The 25,235-nt window shown below is 38.6% G+C and overlaps 1 protein-coding gene and 1 pseudogene across 2 annotated transcripts; both read right to left on the bottom strand.

The window, feature by feature from the left end:
- Positions 1-552: 552 nt before the first annotated feature.
- LOC101526841 (UDP-glucuronosyltransferase 2B14-like) lies at positions 553-15,266 on the bottom strand. The gene is made up of 6 exons (XM_004596208.4): positions 14,508-15,266; positions 12,650-12,798; positions 9,050-9,181; positions 3,522-3,609; positions 2,173-2,392; positions 553-905 (listed from the first exon to the last, which is right to left on the bottom strand). Exons 1-6 carry the CDS (start codon positions 15,229-15,231, stop codon positions 629-631), a joined length of 1,590 nt encoding a protein of 529 aa, XP_004596265.2. The 5' UTR covers positions 15,232-15,266; the 3' UTR covers positions 553-628.
- Positions 5,003-8,869, bottom strand: LOC105942393 (cadherin-2-like; annotated as a pseudogene). The gene is made up of 2 exons (XR_009245864.1): positions 8,837-8,869; positions 5,003-7,591 (listed from the first exon to the last, which is right to left on the bottom strand). The product of XR_009245864.1 is annotated as a cadherin-2-like (transcript).
- Positions 15,267-25,235: the final 9,969 nt, after the last annotated feature.

Here is a 25,235-nt window from a genome sequence, read left to right as displayed (position 1 = left end):
AATCAATTATTAAAACTATTTTAGTGTAAATAAGGTTTTGTGCTATTTCTATGTTAAAATGCTAATGACACAACACTTTCATTTGCTCGTTAAAATATATCTCTTATTAGGAAAAAGGAGCTGTCTTTCACTTACTTTCACTTTTATTTATAGCTCTACAATCTGTTCTGCAAAGACTCTGATTAGCACTCAAATGTAATATGTGTAGCTTTGTCATTAAAACATTACCTTGCACACTTTCACAAGAATTTGACTACTTTTACTGATAAGGACACATATGATCCATATAAATTTATTTAGTCAAATACACAGTATTTCTGATTATGCACACACAAAAATCAGGCATTTTCTTGTTCTCTGATAACCTGAGTTTTCAGTGGTTCTTGTTTGTATTTTGTTTTATAGAATCATAATAGCGTGACTAAGTCAACATTAAAGTAGAACTGTTTGAAAATTTCTGTAATTAAGCTTGTGCATTCCTTAATGCTTACTTAAAGCTTAAATAGATCAATAAATCAAGAAGGCACAATTCTCATAACAAGCAGGAAAATATTGCCATATCTTGATCTCCAGAGCATGAATTAAGCTGAAGTATCACCGGTCAGACACTTTCGGTGTGAAAGAACTCTTAATCACTCTTTTTCTTTTCTGTCTTAACAAGCTTTTGATAAACAAACAGACAGATTTTTATGACAAGATAAGTAGTGATTGTCACACAGGCCAGCAGGAACCCAATCACATCCAGAGAGTGGTACTGGTACCAGGTGAGGTCGTGGGCTGCAACCCGCAGGTGTTTGGCTCCTTTGTGACGCATGACATGCTCGATCCAGAAGGCTGCCCGGTCCAGGGGCTTCATGGGCTGATCATGGTGAATTCTTGATAACGTCATGACATTCTCTTTATACCTGAAGGAAAATCAAGCAGACAACAAGTTGAAGAACATACAAAGGATAGACATCTGGAAAATTCATGGACTGTAAAATGAATGGCACATAAACATGGAAGAAAAATTTTGTTTGCATATCCCATGCGGGATTAGTTCTAATTCCGGTGGCCCTGCTTCCCATCCAGCTCCCTGCTTGTGGCCTGGGAAAGCAGCTGAGGATGGCCCAAAGCCTTGAGACCCTATACCTGTGTGGGACACCCGGAAGAGGTTCTGGATTGGCTCAGCTCTGGCCATTGCGGTCACTAGAAGAGTGAATACACGAACAGAAGAGCTTTCATTTTGTCTCTCCTTCTCTCTGCATATCTGACTTTCCAATAAAAATAAAATAAATATTTAAAAATTGAATAAAAATTTAAAAAGAATATAGTGGGATCAGTTTAACTGAAGTTACTACATATGTTGAAAATATATAAATCTATTTGTTATTTAAAAAAATATTATTAAGCAGGAAGTTCCAGTTTAACTTTTAGTCAAGTTTTACAGTTTTACAGTTTTTCCAGAAACAAAAAAGTAAATGAAATAAAAAATATGCTTTCATGTATAAATAGCACTCTTTCAACAGTTTTGAGAAAATTAAAAAGTTTCAATTGTTTACACATATCACTGACAAGATCAGAATACTAGCATTGAAATCTAACAAAAAATAAATGCAAAGTCAGCAAAGAACTGATTGCAGCTTGTTGTTTTATGGATAATAAAATATTTGTGAAATGTCTAATAAAAACATATTTATCAATGTGAGATCATTTTTATGTTACTTAGCAGCACATTAGGAATCTCTTTACTGTTTACATACAACCCATAAAATGTTGTGTATCTGAACCGCACATGAGCAATTTCATCTTAAAATACGACATCTTACGAGTGCTCAAGCTTTAAGAAACCCATAGTGTGCTGAAAGTAGGTTAGCACTTTAATGCGTTGATTGCTTGATTCAGTTGCATTCTTAATGCTTTCCTTTAGTTCTTTTGTGGTCATCTTCAAGGATACATCTTATTCAGTTTACACACAGTTTCCCAATCTGTGCACTATCCAGAGAACTCTACTGAAACCAATGAGAAATCATGGCAAAACTCGGAAGAGTTACCTCACGGTTGCATTCCAACCTTAAGAAAATCTGTGCTCAACATTTGTTCTTGCTTAGACTCAACTGCTTCTACCCTCTTGGCCTTCATCTGATAACTTATGGGTAAACACTGTCTAGTCTTAACGAATGAAATACTTACGAAGGATCATGAATGACTGTCCTTAAGGCATTGAGCAAATCTGCACTTGACATGGTTTTCCAGTTCAGTCTCACAGCTGCTCCCTTAGCTGTCATGTGGGCAATGTTATCAGGTTGGTCTGCAAACAAAGGAAGACCCACCATAGGGACGCCATGGTAGATCGCCTCATAGATACCATTGGCTCCACCGTGAGTTACAAAAGCTCTGGTTTTTGGATGACCTAGGGTAGAAGAATTTTTAATAAAATTATTAAGCCTAAATCTTAGAATGAAATGGGAAATGCACAGTATGAGACGATAAAGGGACAGAGCTCTCTTTTGACAAATCATTGCAGACATAAATCTGCATGAAATTGCTTTCAGATCAAGAGAAATTGACATGTAAGTCCACTGGGAAAATAAGTGAAGGCGAAATTGCAAAAGTTTGGTAATGCTTGACTGGTGAATACAAATTTAACTCATTGGCATAAATAAACAATTCTGAATAAAATAAATATCATACACATAAATAGAAGCTGAGAGCATATTGGAATATTGTCTTTTGGAAATACAGTGCATTTGGGGGACAGCACGGTAACTCCACATGCTAATATTCCACCTTGCAGTGTCAGCATCCCAAGTGGGCAACAAGTCTAGTCTTGGCTGCTCCACTTCTTAGCCAGCTCTCTGCATATAGCATGGGTAATTAACTAAGAATCACTCAAGGTTTTGGAAACCTGCACCAATGTGGCAGACCAGGAAGAAGCTCCTGGCTCCTGGTTTCAGGTCAGCTCAGCTGTAGCCATTTCGGGATTGAACTAGTGTACTGAAAATCCTCTCTGTTTTTCTGTAATCTGACTTTCAAATAAAAATAAGTAAACAATTCGCTAGGTCTTTAATTTGGGGTTTCCCACAGAGCAGGTTGTTGCATCCAGCAGCGCTGAAAACACAAAAATGATAGTCAACACTCATTTTGAAATGTGATCACGCATAAATATGCAGATTCATTTATTAAATAGAAGTTTATTGCTGTTCTCTGGCTTTGGAAATCAATGATGTTAGAGAAAAGCATGGAAATAATGACTGAAGTAGGAGACAGACAATGCAGTGCATTATTGAGAGTTCTCAGTGGGACGTAACTACATTGGAAGATATTTTGATTCCAGACATAAATAATTATACGTGTTTAAAAATATTCCATCTGTTATGAATTTTTATGTCTTGTGGTACCATAAGGAGAAATATACATGTCTTACGATGATTTTCCCCATAATACATGGTCCTCCTATCCTATTGCACTGTTTAATCTGCATTGACTATTACACATGTTTTCAGCAGTTTTTTTTTTTTTTTTTTTAAGCAAGGTCTTACCAAGAAGATCATTCTGAGGAATCCACTTATAGATCTGAGTGTTGGGCCCTAAAGTTTCTGGTTTCTTTCCATCAAATCTCCATAAAACCTGTTAAATAAAGAAAATGCTTGCCAATGGTTGAATTTAAAGAAAGCATATCACAAATCTAAAATGATTGGCACATCAACAACTAAATGCCATCCATAGAAAAGATAAGGAAAATATTAAGGGTGTTAACAGAACACCCTTTCCTGTGCTGATATTTTATATTTGATCAGATGTAAAATCTAAGAATTTTCCATACAAAGAGCCTTTGTGAGTGAACTGGTGAGTGACAGCTTCAGCTATTTAATTCTCATGCAAAGAATGACACATTAGCAGTGAACTATCTATTCTTCAAATATGTATGTTTTGATGTTGGCATTATCTTTCAAATCTAATACTAAAATTTTCCTTTTAAAATCTGAAATAAGTTATGTCCACATTTTTCATAATTTCAGTAGGATTTCACATCTTTTAAGTGATAACAGAGCAATTCCATATGATCAGAGAAGAGTGAAAAATAGTTTAATTGCTCTCAGGAATTATATAAAACTTATTTCATACTACCAAATAGTGCACACCAATTCTAGGAAAATTTGAAGTTGCATTTTTCAAATCATTCCAATGTATTAGGATTTCTAGAGTTGGAAATATTGAAAAATAGAGTGTAAGCTGTTTCATTAACAGTATGGCAGTTGAACAAAGTCCAAAACTGTAATGTTCCTAAATTTCCTCAGCCAAATTTAACTCTCTCAATTAACCATAAGGCATTACAAGACATGATAAACATGCTCTTCTGTACCCAGACATCATGCCCACTATAAAGGACAGCAGTGACTTTGAATTTCAAAGAAGTTATCCTCATCTAGAACACAAACCATACGTGTTTCTTTCTCTTTTTTTTTAGTGATATGAAAACTCCCTTTATTTGCAACCTGCTGGGTAAGTTTTAAGATTTTAGCGAAAAAAAAAAAAAACTAAAGTCTAAAACTAAAAGCAATGTGCAGTTTCCAATCTCATGGTCTCATCTCCCAAGATAATAAAATCGCTCCATGAGTTCTTTTTGTTTGCTTAATTCCGTATTTTAATAAAAACAAATGCAATGTAACAAAAGCATGTTGAAGCATATCATGGTTTAACTTACTGCTCCCACCACAAAATATTTTGTCTTTTACTTATCGTTTCAGAAATCAGTACCTTAAACATAAAACTAATCCCAATCTGGAAAAGGTACAAAAAGGCACATAAAATCCCAGTGCTTCTGTACTGTAAAATTGAAGTGTAACTGAGCTCAGTGTTTTTCCAAACAGCATTGGATCACCGATATTCCCTCTGAGCCCAAATGGGTTTGCAGCCTATGCCAAAGCCTCCAGCAAGCACCGTAGACTACAAAGTTAAAGCCTAGCTTCCATATGCTTTTTGTGGAATATCAGTTGAAATTGTTTGTGCTTGTCAAAAACGAAGTTCACCCTAAAGTTCAGTCATCACCTCCTCCATACATGTCAGCGAGTTTCTTGAACCGTGGTCCCCAGTCGCTTAGGTAATCATAGTCCTGCTCACCGCCACTACTGGAGGAATTCAGAGGACTCAAGGATTCAGGGGTGGAGCCACTGCCTTCATAGTCAAAGACCAAGAGAGAGTCATACAGCAGGGCTATGGGGTCATTGTCAGCAGCTTTAAGGCCCTCGTTAAGGAAGTCCCCGATGTCCCCAGGATGCAGGGCTGCAGAGCGGACCGAGTACTGGAGCTCTGCATGGATGGGCCTCTCATCCAGTTGGCAGATCCCTACAGGCTTGATGGCATCAGGCTATACAGTATCAGGCTATACAGTATCAGGCTATACAGCCTTAGGCTATACAGTATCAGGCTGCTGGAGCTGGCTCAAGTCAGAGTCCTGGTCTTCTCCTCCTCCTTCATCATCATATTTTAGAATATTATCTCTTACATCATCTTCTGGATCGATTAAAAGTTGTTTGGCCTGGTGTTCTTTATCCCGGCATTTCATCCACACCACAAACATCAGAACAAGAATCAGTAGGATAATGATGCAGAGGAGGATGGCAATGATGGCTCCAGTACCCAGCCCTGCACCCACAATCCTGTCCACATCCATGCAGTCCCCGTTGGAGCCACACTGGCACACCTTCACACGCAGAATGGATGTATTGGATTTGGGAGGATTACCCAAATCTGTGATCACGATGGGAACCTCATAGATACCAGCCTCAAGAAATTTTATCTTTAAATTTAGCTGAGCAAAATCACCATTAAGCTGAGTGATGGTCCAATTTCTCCTAATAGTCACTGGAGACAGAGGAAGATCAAATGCAAATGGTCCAGCATTTGGATCGATGTCATAATCAACTGCTGTGATGTTAATTGAATTGGAGTCTGGAGTTTCACAAGTCTCTGCCTCTTGAGGTAACACTTTGGGGGCATTGTCATTACTATCAAGTAACTAGATCTGTAGTGTTCCTATTCCACTCATAGGAGGGATTCCATTGTCAGATGCAAGGAAAGTAGCATTATATATATTGTTCTTCACATGTGGTGATTCTCTGCCCAAAACAGCGAGTGTAGTTCTTTGTCCATTCACAGGATCTATCCTAAGCCAATGGGCAGGATCAGATAATTTTGTGTATCTAATATTTTGCTGCATGTATCGATCTGGGTCTTGAGCAGTGAACGTTGTCAACATTGTATTTGCATGAAGGCCTTCCTCTTGGCGAATGATCTTAGGATTTGGGGCAAAATAAGGGTTTTCGTTAACAGACACAGCTGCAGTTGACTGGGGTTGGTGCTGGATTACCTTGGCTAACAGCACTTGGTTTTCTGCAGCAACTGTAAGGATAAACATCCTATTTGTTTCAAAGTCAATCGGTTTCACCACAGTGACCATTCCATCGTTGCTGTTTGGATCAGTTTGAATGGCAAACTGGCCAGTTGGATCTCCAACCACTGATTCTGTACGCTGCATTCCAGGCTGGTATATGGGGCTGCTGATCCTTGTCGGTCACAGATTGGCTACAATGACATCTACCCTGTTCTCTGGGACTTCGCCATAGAACGTCACGGCCGTAAACTCAGGAGGGTTGTCATTGACATCTGTCACGGTGATGACGGCTGTGGCTGTGTTGGAAAGGCCATATGTGGGATTGCCTTCCATGTCTGTAGCTTGAATTATTAATGTATACTGCGGCACTTTCCCTCGATCCAGCCCGGCCGCCAATGTGATAATGTCCCCGGTCTCATTGTTGATTGTGAACATGTTGGGAGAAGGCATGCTCAGAGCCTGAGATAGGATCCTGTACCTCAACATCCCATTTAGCGCATGCTCATCATCAGCGTCAATAGCAGTCACTGTCATCACACGCGATACAGGCTTTGATCCTTCAGGAACAGTCCCATTCCAAACTTGGTGCAGAGATTCGGGTCTGTTATCACTCATATCAGTAACATTGATGACAGTGTCAATGAGATTCTCCACTTGATTTCCATTAATGTCTACTGCATGTGCCCTCAAATGAAACCGGGCTATCAGCTCTCAATCCAGAGGCTTCGTCACTGACAGCTGACCTGAGATGGGGTTGATAATGAAGATGCCCGTCGGAGGCTGGTCAGCTCCTGGCCCCATTACGCGGTACCATAGGCAAAGGTTTTTATCTCTATCAGACCTGATCCTGACAAGCTCTTGGGGAAAAGGTCCTCTGGAGTTCACTGGCAAGTTGATTGGCGGGATGACCCAGTCTCTCTTCTGCCTTTGTAGGTAGCCATTGTGCTTAGTGAGTTGTCTTGGGAATACTATTTCTTCAACTTGTGATTCCTTCACTAAGTCCTCAGTTAAGGTCGGTTTGAGGCTCAGTTTTACTGCCACTTGCCACTTCTCCTGGGTCTCTTTATCTCGGGCATGTATCAGGAAGTTGACCTGCTCAGAAAAGAGTGGAAAGCTTCTCACAGCATATACGATGCCATCTTCGTCCACCTTGAAATCTGCTGGTTCACTGCTTTCGTACTGTACTTTTCTTTTTCCATTGCAGTTGCTAAATTTCTCGTGAACCGAAAACACCAGAGGCAACAAAGCATCTTAGGAGGTCTGTTCCAGTGGGGCAGGAATAGGGTGGAGGTGGTGGAGATCAGCCCAGCGGGGGTGAAGTAGGGGGTGGGGAAGGTTAAAAGCAAATTCAAGGCCTGGAACAGTAACCTACTGGCTGGGTTCCTTGCTTAGCATGCACCAGGACCCCATACGGGTGTCAGTTCTAATCCCGACAGCTCCACTTCTCATCCAGCTCCCTGCTTTTGGTCTAGAAAAGCAGTGGAGGATGGCCCAAAGCCTTGGGACCCTACACCCATGTGTGATACCTATAAGATGCTCCTGACTCCTGGCTTTGAATCAGCTAAGCTCCAGCCATTGTGGTAACATGGGGAGTGAACTAGTGGATGGAAGATCTTTCTGTCTCTTCTCTATATAAATCTGACTTTCCAATAAAAACAAATCCTTTTTGTTTCAAGTAAACTCAGTTTATTACACTGAACAAAAAACGTACAAGTATGTGCTTAATAGAAGTTTATATTAGATAAAAGTTCATTCATAAAAATATAATGATAATATTTATACGCAATGGGATATTAATCGCTACTATATTATACAGAATTGTGAACATTAAGCCTCTTCCCATCTCACCCCTATTAATGTTGGATTCTTTATATTCCTTTCTTCTTGCTCAATACAGAAAAGGTGTTAATAAGACAGGCTAGATACAAGTACTCAAGGAGCCACGATTATATTGGACAAAGTCAAGCTCCAGGTGTGGAACCCCATCGAATCCTCCTCTGCATGCTATACGGTTGTGATTTAGACAGCGGCAGAGTCCATTCCCATGAGGCAGGATAAACATTTCTCTTTTTGGAAATCTGTGTACCCAAGTGAACAACAACCCCAACTCAGTATTGATGAGACAGTTCCTCCATTCTCTTACTATATTTATGAATAACAGCCCAAACACACCTAGTCATGTTAGGGGAAATAGCAAGTTAGAATTACAAGAGAAATCTAACTGCATGAAGCACTTCAGAATTTCTTCAACACCCACTTGTATTCACTCTGCAAAGACAGTTTGAAGTTAAAATGTACATTGTTTATAAATTTAAATAATATCTGCTAATATCTTTAGTGTATACACTAGCCTTGTCAGTCCTAGAAGAAACTGCTTAAAGGACATGGCCAAATCAATAATTTCTAGGACATGATCACATTACTTAGGTAATATTAAAGCAGTTATATATTTTTAATCACAAAAGTGATATCGAAGTCAAAATCAAAACCCATCATCAATGTTTTAGCATCTTTGATATCTCTGTTGTTAAACTGACATCTTAGAATGATATCTGAGAAGAAATGGATCTACTATAATCATTCACTTTTCATACAAGAAGTTTGTGAAATCAGACTCTGCCCAGAGTTGATCACACACTTCAGTACCTCCCACCATCAAGCACCTTTTCTGACCTTTTGTGGAAGCTGGGCAAGGGCTGATGCGATCACATTGGCCCTCTCTTCTGACATGTTACTGACCATTGAGCCCAGGGAAAACACCACGACTCCCTCTTCTCCAGAGCTCTGCACAAAGTCTTCCATGTCCTGAGAAGAAACAATTAGCTCCATCAGAAAATAGCAACAGCACAGCACACACTAATGAAAGGCTTGGTACAAATAAATGAAAGAATGTTGACTGTGATTAGGAATGACAGAGGAGCACCTGTGGTAAAAATATACAACGCAAAATTTGCCACTTCTCATTTTTTAGTGTACAGGTAATAGTATAAAATGCAGTCTCATTGTTGTGCTAATCAAGTTTTAAGTGTTTTTTCTCCTTATTAAAAACTTAGTATACAATATTCCTTCTGTTACATGTATTAAAGAAATGCAATCCTACTGTACATTTCTTACTTATTACATGAAAAAATAGATCCTTATTTTCTCTTTTGTTCTGCCCATTTCAACAAAATGTTATTTTGGACTAATTTAATGTTGTTAAGTATTCATGTATAAAATAAATGCTTTGGTATAGTAATAAATATATTATTTAACTATGCCTTTATATTCCTGGATGTTTTGTCTCTTTCCAATGTTTACCTTTATAAATACTTGATGAATATAATTATTTGCATTTTTGTTTTTCCATGGATAGTTTCATGTTAGTGTTCTATTTAGCAATGTTATAAGCTATTTTAAAGTGCATTTCTTAAAAAATAGTATGTGAAAATGTTATAATTTGTGGAAGATCAACATAGGGTGTGGAATAAAGACGATATTAACATGGAGTATCAAGATAAAGTTTGAGATTATGAACTTGGATTCAAGCCTCATACTGACATCATTAGGCTAGTCATCATTGTGTTATTGTCTATAGTTCTTGTTTCCTTATTCTAAATGTCTTAATATTATTTCTAATAACCCTTTATTATGCAAACTAAGAGATCAACAGTAGAGTTGTTAGGAATTACACTTTTACAAGTATTGACATGACTTTTAGACCTTTGAAAGTTATTGTACATAGTGTAGAAATTTAATATCAAAATAGACACCATGGTGTAATAGTTTAAGAAGACATTATGCGACTGCTATTTAGAAGGTGGATAAGAATACAGATTAGCATATCAAGCAATACAGATATAAAGAACTGTTATTTTCTACATAACTGAGAATTGCGTAGAAAATGGAATTCAACGTTAAATTCATTTGGTGTCAGGCTTACTTGAGACCTAGTCACAATTTCCCCATGATCATCTTGAAGATTCATCACCTGCATTTCAAGCTTTTAGACAAATACTTTTTTGTATATATAGTGAATCACCTTTAATAAAAATGAAATCCTCTACAGAAAGTAAATTAGCATATGTAAGTTGGTTCTTGGTATGAGAATGTGCTTCCAACTGAAAATTATTTTCACAAGTTTCCAAAAGTAATTTCACCGTCTTTGAGTCAGAATATGAGTGAGGAATCTGGTTTTTAAATTTCTATTTGTTTTCTATTAAAGTGAAAGCTTAGAATAAGGAAGAAGAGAAAAAAAAATGTTACAAGATGCAGCAGTAGACTTGTTTACATAGAGTGAATGAGGAGAATCGTTACATTATATCTACACAATAAAATGTTCAAAATTGAAGCAATACACAGATCACATAAGCCAAAAAAGAAGGAAACCTGCCTTCAACAAATTATCTAGCAGAAATTCAAGGGTAAATACTGGGTAATTCACACATTATTGGAAACCTTTTATTAACATTTTACTGTAAATGAATTTTTATTATATTTTGGACAATCTTTACATTGTTAATTAGGGTAAAAAGGTACAAGGGCTATAGGAAAGTGGGTAAGAGTATTATTTGCCTATTGTTTTCTTCATATATCTGAGGTGAGGGGAATATTGAGGGAGAAACCTCACCCATGCTCTCACCCATCCCAGGTCCCCGATGTGGGTCATGCTCTGAGATACTTCCTCAAGTGGTTTTGATAGTTCAGCAGTTATGAATTGCTGCCAATCTCGTCACTCCAGCCACGATGAGGTTGTTGAAGAATCCACTGATTGACAGTCCATCATAGAGCCTCCATTTTGCAGTATTTCACTGCTAACATATAGCTGAGGAGATGGATTGACTTGTTCTGTCTTCCGTCTTTTCTTGGTTAGGGGTCTGAGTCCATCATTTCGATTGGGGAGATCCGCAAATGAAACTTTGAGGTGTTCCCAGACCAGATTCTTGTATGTACTAGCAAGTACAGGGCCAGGCACAGCCCATCACCCCAATCAGCTGGTGGTAGCAACTGCTGGGTTGGTTTTGTTTTCAGGCCCGACTTGCACTGGAACCAATGGGTGTTGCAGTCCAGCCTGGTACTGCCCAGAACACACTTGGCCCTCACATAAACCAGTGGGAGCTTCATCCTTGTTGGAGTGACCCACAATAACCCCCACCAGGCCTGCCCCTACCCTGGTTTGCCAGTATGTATAGTAGACTAGTCCAGTCTGCCCCATATCCCATTTGGTTCTCATAAATGTTGAAGGGTATTGAAGCTTAGTTTCATCTAACCAGCTCAACTTTCCTGCCCTCACGGATGTTGATTGCCTCTCTGTCTAGCCATCCCAGCCCCTGTTCTAGTTTTTTTGTGCCCTCCCATGGGAGTGGTACCCCAAGAGGGAGGAGCCCACTATTTCCCTCCAAGGTCTCTCTCACTCCCAGATTATGCACTTATCTGTCAACTGTGCCTGAAATCCTTGTCTTTTAAGGATGTATCTACTTATTTAAAAATCAGAGTTACAGAGAAAGTGGGAAAGATAAATATTTGTCTTCCATCTGCTGGCTCACTTCTGAAATGGTGCAATAGTCAGACTAGCCTAAGATGAAAGCAGAAGCTATATGTTGAACAGAAGATCAACAGATCTCCCATCTGCTTGGCAAGGGATCAAACAGGCCAGATTTCATGGCTTTCTCAGGCCAACACTGGGTAGATAAGCAGAAAGTGGTGGTGCAGTTGGTCTGGCACAGGGAAGTGATACAGCATTGCACACGATGTCTTAACTTTAATCAGTACAACACGAGCCCTTGTATCTGAAGCTCTACAACAACCCCCCAAAAGGATTCCTCTGTCCACAGTCTTGGTTGAATGTAGATGAACCAAGGCTCTGCATCTTGAAGGCTTATTTGATAACTCTGATTAGTATACAAGTGGATATTTCATAACAATAATTTCCTCATTTGGTCTTAGCTCTCCCCAGCTCATCTTTACTCAAGACTTTTCTTTATCAGGGGTTATAACTTCCTTTTTTGCCTCTAAAATATTCAGCCTTTATATTCAATTTCATTTTCTTATAATGAACTCTATCTTCCTTCTTTTTTTGGCAAGACAGTCCTTGGGTACCTCAGAAATCCTCAATGACTAAAAACCAGATACTTGTATTGTATAGAAGGAAATATGATTCTAAATGGCAAGTCAGTATATCTCACTTTCCACAATACTGCCTTCTTGTAATTAAAATATGCTAAAGATGCAATGCATGGACATTTCCAATGAAATGGACAATTAACAAAGCAAAGCAAACAGAAACTTACTTACCTTGGGCAGAGGTTTGGCAGGCTTACAGTGGAGCCCTCCAACAAAATGGACATTTGGTAAGGTGGGACGAGGAAATTCCAAGTCCCAATAGCTTCGAATGAGCCATATGTCAGCTTTTGCCACCAGCTCATAGAATGTAACGGGTCTTCCTGCAAAGTAAAAGGAAAAGTAAAGAGAATTGTCACGTAAAGTGTATCATGTCATGCTCTTAGAACGTTCAAAGTGAAGCAATTGATATACAAATGCCTGTGAATCCATAAAACAAGTATATGTATTTTGAAAAATTTGATTTACACAATCATACACACACCCACATGAGTGTTTGAGATCTCTTCATCTGCTTGTTCATTTCCCAAGTGGTTAAAACAGACTAGGTGAAGCTACTCTAAAGCCAGGAACTCCATCGAGGTTAGCAGAACAGAGACACAAGCCTCAGTCATTCTGGTTCCACAGCCATTAGAACTCCCAGGCAGCAACAGTGTCCCTAGGGCCTCTTGCACTGTATTTCAAGGTTGACCTGCCCCTTGCCTCATTTTGTTCCACACCTGCTCCTTTGAATATCTGTCCAACAACCCAGACCCTTGGAGCAAGGCCTCCCATGTTTCACTTGACCATGAAAAGCTACCACAGTTCCACCTCTCCACTATCTCAACACTCAAAGCTATAAAACGTCTTTTCTGCTGCAGCACATGGCATCTGCCATAGAGTCCCTCATCTACACAGCAGCAGTTGTCCACTCTTAGAGAAGTTATTAACCTTTAATAAATTCAACTGGGCTAGGATTTGATGCCCCATTTCCTCTCTGTTCTGTGTCTTTTTCCCAACAGGTTTGCAAATAGATGGTAGAGACTCAATTCCTTGGATAACCTGTACTACTTTCTAGGCACATAGATTGAAAATTAAAGCAGTCATTCTATTGGGAGTACTAGTGTTATAATTGGTTGCTTAACTCAGTCTACTATACCATCTGCTCCAAACTGTTGAGGTTTTAAAGAATGTGATGGAATTCCATGATCTTACTGCTGTTTTGACCTTATAATAGAAGCAGACTAATACTTATTTATACATAAATATGTATATACAGCATGTATCAATATATAGTATAACTGTCACTTCAAGGATTTTCATAAATTATAAACACGTATGTTGTCTTCACCCTTATTTTGAGTTATTTAAGTCAAGAAAGAAAATTTTCAAAAAGGTGAGACTACCAGATAAGTGTTAACTTCTTAACAGTTTTCTCAGTGTGTCTCTAATCATTGAACTAGAACATGCAACACTTTGACCTTCATGCTATATTCATTTAGGAAGCATCACCTACCTTATCTATGCCATGACAGATGTTTGATAAAATGGACATGTAATTCCTTAGAGAAATGCTCAGTACTTCATTTGCATTTGGAATGCCCTATCTTAGGGATGGGCCACTGACCATCAACTCAAACTTTAATGTAAAATATACGTTCATGTAAAGCCTTTCCATAATATTGGATAGATTCTTTTTGTTTGTTAGTTTTTATAGTTATTTTTTTTAAAAGTAATCTTACTTAGTTGACTAGGGTACAAAGGGAGAAGAGCTATAGGAAAGTGGATAATAGCATTGTTTCCACACTAATACCATTTTTTCCCTGTATCTGGGGTCAGGGGAAAAAATGGGAGAAACCGCACCCAGCCTCCCAACCTTCCAAGGTCCCCATGGTGAGGCACACTTCTTGGATACAATCTTAAACCATGGTATTTTTAAATTTTAGTTCACTCTAAAAGAGGCTAATTGATCCGCCTTCTCATTCATACAAGATCAGCTTCAAAGTCACAGGAAACTTAGATCCCCACATTGCCAATGAAAACCATGACTTACCTAATACTTCACTGCAAAACTGGTCCCATCTCTTCTCATTAAATGTTTGAAACCAAAAGTCAAAATAAAGCATGATCAGCATATTTTTTACCCTCTCCATGAATGTCATTTGGCCACTTAAATCAGACAGCATCATAGGGACATAGGAAGGAGGCAATGAAAGTCCTCCACTGTACTTTTCCATAGTGTAGCCAGGAGAGAAGCGAAGACTGTACACAAAGGGGATTTTAAGCAGCTCTGCCAACAGTTCACCACATGGACCAAAAGTATCTGAAATAAGGATATCAAACTTTGATTCCTGTAGTTTTCTCATGAGTTTCTTGTTCAAAACTGCTGCTTTACAGAGAAATTCACGATCATCAGAATATCCTGAAAAGAGTTTTTGCAATGCTGGAAGATATTCCCAATATGGGTCCTGCAGTGCATTTGTCCATGTAGTAACAAGTTGTACAAAAAATGCTTCCGAATCCGCTTTAGTGGCATCAATAGGAAAAGTTTCAAATTTAATGCCAGTGTGCTTGCTAGGATCAAGGAAAATGGAAGCTGAGTTTCTCAGAACGATCACCTCATGACCTCTCCGGACAAGTTCATCTAGGATTACATTTAAATTCAGCCACAGACTGTACTCCATAGGCCACACCAGCACCTTTCCACAATTCCCAGATCTGAAGCAACAGCTCAGCTGTAGCAGCAGCAGCAGAACTGAAACTTGTTTCAGGGACATTCTGGTGAAGTCAGTGATTCCTCTCCAACTGCTGTCTTCTGCCTTTCTTATTCCAGAAAATTTAATCCAAAGTTAAAGTATAACCTGTGTTTTCAAATTGTCTACCTCTTATGAACCCTAGAGATAAGGACTGGAATAGCCAATGAAAAACACAGTGAACAGTTGTGTTTATACTAGTGAGTCAGTTTGCTTCTTTACCTGCCTCTACATACCAGCCATGATACATAAATTTTTACATAGTGCCAAGAAAAGTGGCAAAGGTAAGAATATAGCATGCTACTGAAGCACAAATGTACTCATTCTGTAACATTTTCACATTTCTTGAACAGTGTCAGTCAAGAGATTATTTGTAAAACTTTATAAAATACAATTATGTACTTAAAGTTCTGAATTCACAAACTCAAAGTGTATAGTACAGTCTTATACAGTATGTTTTATACAAGTGCAACAATGTTCATATAAATACACATATGCATGTACAACTACCATACTGCCAATTTCAGAACATTTTATTACCTCGAGAAGAAGTGCTGTGGCAAGCAGGTGGTGTAGCCATTAAGACATTACATGGCATGTATGCATTCTGTGTCATATTACCAGGTGCAAGTATTCCATCAGACATGGGAAGGAGGCAGTGAAAGCCCTCCTCTACATTTCCCATGGGTAGTCAGTAAGATGAAGATTGGACACAAGTGGTATTTTGTTGACTCTAGCTTCTTGCCAATACCTGACTTTTGAAGAACCAGATAATGTCTCAGATTGTTGAGTTCCTGTCTATTATGTGGAAGATCCGGATACATTTTGAAATTCCTAGCAATGACCTGGCCTCTTTCTAACTGTTTTTGATATTTGGAGAGTAAACCAGGTGATGGAAAAATCTTTCTGTATCTCTACCTTTCAATCAAAATGAGAATAAAAGAATAATTCTAAAAGAAGTCTTGTACCTTCTACTTTTGTGCCTCCTACCCTACTCCTCTTTTTGATTACTCCAGTCCTCAGAAAGTAGTAATTCTCATTGTGCCTCTACAAAGTCAGCTTTAGTAAGCATTTCATGTAAATAGGATACAATGGGCCTTACAATAGAGTTCGTGGCATTTATCCTTGTGTGTGGCATCCCACAAAAGGGGTCTCTAACCTCTCCCATTATGGAAGCATCAGCTTATGAGAAGAGCTGGGGCAGCTGGGTACTTATGTTTTGACTAAAGCAATCTCCTGTATTAGGACACAGAATAGATAGAAAGGATACCCTTCTTGGATGACCAGTCTGGATGTTAAACTGCAGTAAAAACAGGATCATCATATAAAAAAGAATGGAGCAATTGTACCTCCAAGGTTTATCAGCCACATAATCTGACTTTCAACTATGGGCAGAAGGAGTCTGGTGGTCTAGCAACACCAAAGTACACTGCTGTTTCCCGAACCCTATGTTGGGGGAAGGGAGCAGGTCATGCTCAACTGCCACAGGGTTTCACTGTTTTTATGAAGACTTTGAATGTTTCATTTTTCTATTTGCTGTATGTTATTAAGAAAATCCCAACATCTATCCAATACTGTGCCCTTCAATAATTGTCAATAGTAATTCTTGTTACATTTGGAGATACTCCTGCTACTATATAAGACATGGCAGTTTCAAGATTTTCTTGTCAAGTTTCCTTCTGTTCATAAAAATTACACAGACATGGCAGTTTCAAGTTTTGAAATTATTCATAATTTTGGCAAATAATTTAATCATTCATGGTGAAGATATGAAACAGATGACTTCAAGGAGGTTCCAAGGTGATTGCAGTGATAGTATGTGAGTTTCAGTTCATGTTTTTTGAATGATACTTACTCATTGATTATATAATATCAAATTATGGAAATTATTCTTTAAAACAGTGCATCTTTTTGCCAAGTAATTTTTATGGGATCTTCTAAATAAGGATTTAAATGGTCTCTGTCAATGAGCTCCACATATTACAGAGAAATGATGAATAAGCAGACCAACTACATGATCAGGCTCTAGACAATTATACCATACATGTCTTTTCCCCCAAATTACAATTTCAAGTGGCTTTTCAGAAACCCTGTCATCTCTGCCAAGAGCCAGGACCAGCTGATACCATTAAGACACCAAACAGCAGACTAAACCCCAGTGCTATCTCCTTCCTGCCTGCCTCTGACCACAAACAACAGAGGAGAGCTTCACTAGCCTTGATGCAACCCTTATCAGAACTGTTTTTTTTTCTTTTTTCCATTCTTTATTTGCTATTTTTTTTATTAATTACATTGTATTATGTGACACAGTTTCATAGGCTCTGGGATTCCCCCAACCCCTCCCCGTATCCTCCCCCCTCATGGTGGATTCCTCCACCCTGTTGCATTACCACAGTTCAATTTCAGTTGAGATTCTTTCATTGCAAGCATATACCAAGGAAAGAGTCCAGCATTTAATTGTCCAGATACATTCAATGGTTTCTTGGGGAGATCATCTCTGGTCTGAAGGTAGAGCTGTCAGAATATCATCCTTATCAATTAAAAGCTACAATAAAACATCAACAACGATTTACAACATTATGGAATTAATTGTCATGGTATTGAGTAACCAATATGTTACAAGATGCAAGTTCTTAACGACATCCTGTGACTACTTCATTGACATTTAAATTTTAGTTTATATGCAACCAGCTTCTATACACCTTAAAATGGCTATAGGGCACTATTCAGTGGTCTCATGTCTATCCTCATTTTAGTATAAGCACTGAAGCATAATTCTACTGAACTTGGCAGATTTTACGATAGTCAAAACTGGCTTATAACTCTAGCAAGGTATATGTCAACAGTTGAGGTGCAGAACTGTTTTAGGATGGGTGTACAGAGAAATCTTCCATTTCCCAGTGAGGAGTATCTAATCTCTGTGTCCTACCTAGTAACATATATGTGAATCCACGCTGACCGTTTCCTGTCTGGTTCTAAGCTTTCCTTGTTGTGGGCATTCCAGTTCCCCATGGTCTCCTTGGCAGTTGAGATGTAGTCCTTGGTGCCTGTACTGATAGTACTTGGTGTATATCCAGCGATCGCCATGGTTGGGATACAAGCCTTCTCCTGTCTACCTGCTCCACCCTGGGCTCCCACCCTGCTCTGCGCATATGACCTCCAGCTTATCAGAACTGTTTTAAAGGCTGAGTCTGTACAGAAGGTCAACACTTGCCATGATGACACATCACAAGTACATCTGCTGATCTGCCCTCTACTACCGAAGACATCCCCACAAAGTACTCAAGTTACTTTCCAAACGGACTCCTGATAAGTAACTGATACCTCTCCTTTCCCTCCCCTTATTGAGGGACCCTTAGGCTCACCCTCCTTTTCCCAAAATAACCCTATGTATACTGTAATTTGTATTAAGTGCATTGTTATGAACTGTCGTAATTTTTCCCTGATGCCTGGTACTTCTATTACGTTAAAAAAAAAAAAAAAAGGTTCTCTTATGTAATGCTACCTGTAAATATTACTGAAGCATTAAGGATGATGCTGTTCTTTATGCCTTCAAATTAATTTCTATGGCTTTGTCTCATCCTAGATGCTTTGTGGTTTCTTATCTTTTTGTCTCACTGAATTTATTGCCCTTATTGCGTCTCTTACAGCTTCAGTGACTGCCTTGGTACAATAATTTCATATACCTGATCATGTTAATCCTCTTTCTTGTAATGTTAGTCTTGCTTTATTTACTCAAAATATTGATAAAAATTTAGAGGCCCAAATTAATTAATTCATTAGAAGAAGCAATGATTTATATTGGTAATGAAACTAAACACTTAATAACTAGGTTTAGTGCCACTTGCCTTAATAATTACAAGTGGATTTGTATCACTCCTCTCCCTTATGATTCACACATCTCTTGGAATGATGTTAAGACTCATCTCCAAGGTATATGGAATAGCACTTCTACTTTCAGCATCCAGAAATTACATGCACAAATTTCTGCCATTTCTCACTCTCATCTTCAGGCCCTTTCTTAGGAGGTGTTGCTACTCAGTTTTTATAATCTCTTTCATCTTTTGTTTCTGATAAGACCTTTTCCTTGTTTTTATTAATTAAGAAATTACACTGTTTTCTTTTTGGTATTGTTTCTTGGTCCAGTCATCTTCTGACATTTGATCTTCGTGATTCAAGCCACTTACAGAGAACTGTGCACCCTTCAACTTAATGATAAAAGAAGGGGAAGTGCTGGGGTCCATGCTGTGGGTGTGGAAACACAAAGGTGTAAAGAGAACAGTTCCCCTGTTGGCAAGGCCACAAGGAGCCTCCAGCTGCACGGCAAGGCCTGGCATATGTCTCTCCAACCATCTCAATGCAGTTTCACCACTTTGCATGGGCACTCAATCACCCAGCCAAAGAATTCTGTAATCTCCTGAGGCATTGGTGTTTGCCCTTGTGACATGGTTTTTGCAACCAATGTGAGCTTGGGAGTTAATGCTGTTGATAATATCTTGGTGAGAGGACATTTAACAATTTCACCCAAAGCCTCTGCACAGTGGCCTAGCAGCTAAAGTCCTCACCTTGAACATGCCAGGATCCCTTATGGGTTCTAATCCCAGCAGCCCTGCTTCCAATCCAGCTCCCTGATAGTGGCCTGGGAAAGCAGTCCAGGACATCCCAAAGCCTTGGGACACTGCACCCGCGTGGGAGACCTGGAAGAAGTTCTTGGCTCCTGGCTTCAGATTGGCGCAGCATGGCCATCGCAGTCACTTGGGGAGGGAATCAACAGATGTAAGATTGCCAGAGTCCAGCTCCAGCTGAGTTCGGAACTTGAGAAGGGTGCATGGATGAGGCGTAAAGAGGAAAGAAATGGACCACTACGATTTCATGATCATAATGGACAATGCAGGAAAGCAGTCTGCTTTATTTATACAGAAACAGTCAAACGCTGGCTCAGACTTTCTACATCATGGTCAAGTGGGTATTTCTAAGGATAATTCTGCCGTTTGTTTCACTGTAAAGCAGGATGTTATCCATCCTGACTCTGTGGTCAGGAAGTTCTCAATAGATGGTGCATATCAATCAGTAACACATTCCTACTACAATCCTCATTCTACAATTTAGTCTTGAATCAAGGGAAGAAATGCATCACAGAAGGAAGGACCTGAAGATCAAGGAAAGAGGGAAAGAATAGATTCCCACTACACTGGGGACTTTACACCCTTGATTAGCATATGGTCAATGGACATAGCAATAATAAAAGGTCCTTTGTCTAAAATGTTATCGGCAATGTCAACTTCCAAGCTCACATTGGTAGTAAACATTAACTCCGCAGAAGCAGACAATGCCTAAATAGATTATAGAATTCTCAGTGGGATTGTCCTGTGTCCTTGTGAAGGGAGGCAGAACTGCATTCAGGTGGTTGTAGACACATCCACCGGGCCCTGCCATACAGCGGGAAATTCCTTGCGGCCCTGCCTACAATGGAACAATATTCTTCACACCTTCCTGTCTTCCACACCCACCTCCCAGACCCCAGCAGAAGATATTCCTTTCTGTCTCTCCTCTTTTCCTTATATCTAACTTTGCAATAAAATAAATAAATAAATACATCTTTTAAAAAATTTACACACAAGCCCATGCCATTTCTGGACACTTTATTATGTGCCTAGCTATTGTCCCACAATCTGCTCCATACATGTAGCACACCTTCTGGGAAATGGCTTGATAAGTACCCTAAAAATTAGTGAAAGTGATAGGAGTATGAGCTGAAACTACTATGGCCATAAATATAGCTACTGTGACCTTAAATGTTAGACTGTCTTTGTAATTCTTTGGAACATAGAAAATGTATCTGTTGCAGCTGCTTTTATGACTTTTGGCTACAGGAATTAAAGGATGCTTTTATTAATATTATGGAAATACACTTTTAATTATTATTTGAGTATTTGTGAGGTTCTAAATCCTGTAGCTATAGAGGGATTTAATGTTTAAAAATTTTACTTGGAATTTTTATGTTTTTTCTTAGGACATGTTTTTCTTAGTACATGAAAGATAAGTTGTAAAAATAGAAATGTTTTTTCTTTTAACACATTTTTCCCATTAAGTGATAGCTAAGCTGTAGAAGCAGAAATGTAGTAGGAGTGTATTACTGATTAGTAGGTAACCACATGTGTCTTGGCCTTGGAGTCTTGGCTGCTGCCCAATGGCTGCTACTGAAAAATGAATAATGGCTTGCTTTAAAGAAAATGAATATAATGTTTTGCAGAGTTATCTTTAAGAGCACCTGCTTAGTTATGAAGCAAAAATAGAACAACTAAATGTTTGTGCAGAAGCTTGTGATGGGTCTGAGTAAATAAAAATGATAGCTTCTTGAGTTGTTAGGAGAGGGCACCAAGTGGCTGTGTCTGTGTCGATCTTTTTCTGACCAAAAGCACACACCCTTCTGGAGCTCTGAACTTGGCTGGAGCTGGCCTCCTGCACTCCTGCCTTCCACACATCTCTAGATGTGGTTGCCTGAGCAATCCACTGTCCCCATGCCCATAGAACCAAAAGCCTAGTCCTCTTGTACTATACTAGGCCAGCGTGGGGCCCTGCTGCCTACCCAGGGCTCATGCAGAGTCATATGCTTATCCTCAGACCCTGTCTGTTGGCATACTGGCATCTCCCCACCACCACCACCACACATACCTTATGAGCAACTATGCTGGCACACTGGTATAGTTAGCACAGATTTGGCTTTAACCAGGTCCAAAATATCCGACATTTATAAGCTCCTTTTCTCCCGGAAGTGTAACACTTGCCTAGGTACAAAGCAATCTAGGTAGTTGCCTAGAGCTGGGGAAGAAAAGTTCTGTGAGACAAAGCCTGTGAGTACCCAGGATCCATTGGGCCTGCAACACTTTGTATTCACTTTAAAACTAAAAGATCATGAATTCCTTGAGGAAATCAGGGCTGTGATATCCACTTTCTTTTCTTTTGAACTGTGCTATTCTGTTCATGTTTGTCTGACTCCACTTTTTTCTGTATAAATTGATTGGAGGGAAAGCATGGATGAACTTTGGCTCTTGGGAAGCCTTGTTTGTGCTATGTTTCAAGCTGTTATTAGCCTGCTATTACTTCTACTGACAGAATTGTTTGTGCAGTGTTATTTTCCCAAGAGACTTTATTACCCATCTACAGCTTGGAACGATGATTTATGAGAGTATTTTATCAAAAAAAAAAAAAAACCAGAAGGAATAGTAATTATCAAAAAAATGCACTGCGAAAAAAATGTACTGCAAGGCAAGCTTGTAACCTAAGGATGTCAACAGAAAATGAGAAACATGGTGACTAAGAACAATGCTAATAATCTGGCAACTTCTATCCAAGTGAGAGAAGTACGAATCTGTGAAAAATCTTCAAAATATGCAATAATATTGCCTTTCTAATTGTAGTGTTCAATTGTTCTTTGTATGTGGTAAAACAATAGAAGCTCTCTCAAAAATTCTCACATTTTACTTTGAAATCGCAATTTTAGAATAGTGCAGTTTCTTTTATTCATTATACAATTTCAAAAATTTTATTAATATAAAGAGAATAGATTTTTGGATTTCACGGCTACAGTTCTAAGTAAACACATCCCTCCTTCATTGCCTTGCCTCCTCATTCCCCTTTTTCCTCTTATCCTTCATGAGTACTGACAAATACTTATCTAAAGCATTGCAATTCTACTTGTGTGTTGTCTTCAAACCTGAAGGATGCATATAGAACTATGATTTTAACAAATTTAAACCAGAAAACTGTAGTATGACACGGAAGGAATAGCAATGGGGAGAATTACTTTTTGTCCTATTTAGAAAGCATAGTACCCCTACTCAGAGATTTGTCTGTAATATAATAAAGACTATGATGAAAAAGTTTAATAGTGCATGGAAAGAACTAGTCCAATGTGAGTTACAGCACATGAATTCAACATGCGTCACCTACTTAAGAAAGTCTTATGTTGTTAATTTTGAAAAGCAAGTATACATTATGATTCAATGCACTTTAGTTTAAATAAACAAATGAAATGCATATTCCCAATCAAAAGGAAAAACAAAGGTGGTTCTCGTGTTGGTTTTTGATGGATGACAGCTGTAATAAAATGGAAGAGACCTGCATTCTAAAACATATAAGCTTTAATGTTTACCAATATTCCCAATCAAAATGTGTGGGTTTTTAAAATTTCAATTCACATTGAAACAAAAGAGGGAGCCATATACGGTATGTCATTAAAGTCAAGAACACAGCTGCACAATTTTACTAGAATTATTGTGCATATTAAAAATACTTACAAATAAATGATGTGCTACTTCCATAAGTGTTATTATTGGACAGGAAGCTTCAATTTAACTTTAAGTCACTTTTTTATATTTTAAGTTCTTCCAGAAAGAAACAACAACAGTATGATTTAAAAACCTGGTTGCATTTGTAACTAGCATTTTGTTTCAATAGCTGTAACTGGGTAAATTTAAAAGTCCCAGTTGTTAGCCAATATGAATGACAAGACAAAAGCATTAGGAAGGAATATTGGCAAAAACAATAAATGTAATGCCAAGAATGAGTTGGTTACATTTATGGAAAATAAAACATTTGGGTAGAATCTAAAACAAACAACTATCAATGTGAGGTCATGTCAATGTTAATGAGCTTCACTCCAGGCATCTCTTTACTGTTTACATATAGCCCATAAGATGTTGTGTATCTGAACTGCACATGAGCAATTTCATCTTAAAATATGACATCTTATGAGTGCTCAAGCATTAAGAAACCCATAGTGTGCTGAAGGTAGGTTAGTACTTTTATGCGTTGATTGCTTGATTTAGTTGCATTTTAATGCTTACCTTAGTCCTTTTTCTTTTTTTTTTAATTATTTATTATTTTTACTTCATTAATTACATTGTATTATGTGACACAGTTACATAGTTACTTGGGTTCTCCCCACCCCTCCCCAAACCCTCCCACCATGGTGGATTCCTCCACCTTGTTGCATAACCACAGCTCAAGTTCAGTTAAGATTCCCCCATTGCAAACGTATACCAAACATAGAGTCCAGCATCTTATTGTCCAGTCAAGTTCAACGGCTTCTTAGGTATACCCTCTCTGGTCTGAAGACAGAGCCAGCAGAGTATCATCCCAGTCAATCGAAAGCTCCAACATACCATCAGCAAAAATTTACATCATTATGGAATTAATTGACATAGTAATGAGTAACCAATATGTTCAAAGTAAATGCGGGTTCCCAGCCACCTTCTGTGACCACCTCACCTACACTTCAATTTTAGTTTATACACAACATATAACATTCATAACATAACATGTTATACATAACATCATATCATCTTAAATTAAGGCAAACATGTGGTATTTAACCTTTTGGGATTGGCTCATTTCCCTTAGCATTATGGTTTCCAGTTTGGCCCATTTGGCCACAAAGAACTGCATTTTGCTTTTTGTAAGAGCTGAGTAGTATTCCATGGAGTAGATGAACCATAGCTTTCTTATCCAATCCTCTGTTGATGGGCATTTTGGTTGCTTCATGTTTTTGCAATTACTGATTGTGCTGCTATGAGCATAGGAGTGCATGTTGGTTTCTCATAAAACAAGTGTTCTGGATATATTTCTAGGAGTGCTATTGCTGGATCATATGGTATGTTGAATTTGAGTTGTTTGAATATTCTCCATACTGATTTCCATAGAGGCTGTACCAGCCTGCAGCCCCACCAGCAGTGGAGTAGGGATCCCTTTTCCCCGCAACCTTGCCAACAAGTGTTGTTGGTGCTTTTATTCATGTGGGCCAGTCTTACTGGCATTAGGTGGTACCTCATTGGTGTTTTAATTTGGATTTCCCTTATTGCCAGGGAACTTGAGCATTTTTTCATATGTTTATTTGCCATTTGGGTTTGTTCCTTTGTGAAGTGTTTGCCCATTTCCCGTGCCCATTTCTTGAGTGGCTTGTTTATTTTGACATTTTTGTTATTTTGTAGCTCTTTGTATATTCTGGAGATCAGCCCTCTATCACC

This window comes from Ochotona princeps, chromosome 7 (assembly GCF_030435755.1).
Source record: "Ochotona princeps isolate mOchPri1 chromosome 7, mOchPri1.hap1, whole genome shotgun sequence".
Lineage (NCBI taxonomy): Eukaryota > Metazoa > Chordata > Mammalia > Lagomorpha > Ochotonidae > Ochotona > Ochotona princeps.
This window is presented reverse-complemented; position numbering and strand designations above follow the sequence as displayed.

What these genes read in the sequence shown, in the direction of transcription:
- LOC101526841 (XM_004596208.4), bottom strand. Translation starts at nt 15,231, where the DNA reads ATGTCCCTGAAACAAGTTTCAGTTCTGCTGCTGCTGCTACAGCTGAGC. An exon ending in CTGCCAAACCTCTGCCCAAG is followed by an intron (nt 9,182 to 12,649) that starts GTAAGTAAGTTT and finishes GTTTCTTCTCAG; the next exon opens with GACATGGAAGACTTTGTGCA. An exon ending in TTGCCCAGCTTCCACAAAAG is followed by an intron (nt 3,610 to 9,049) that starts GTCAGAAAAGGT and finishes TTTATTTAACAG; the next exon opens with GTTTTATGGAGATTTGATGG.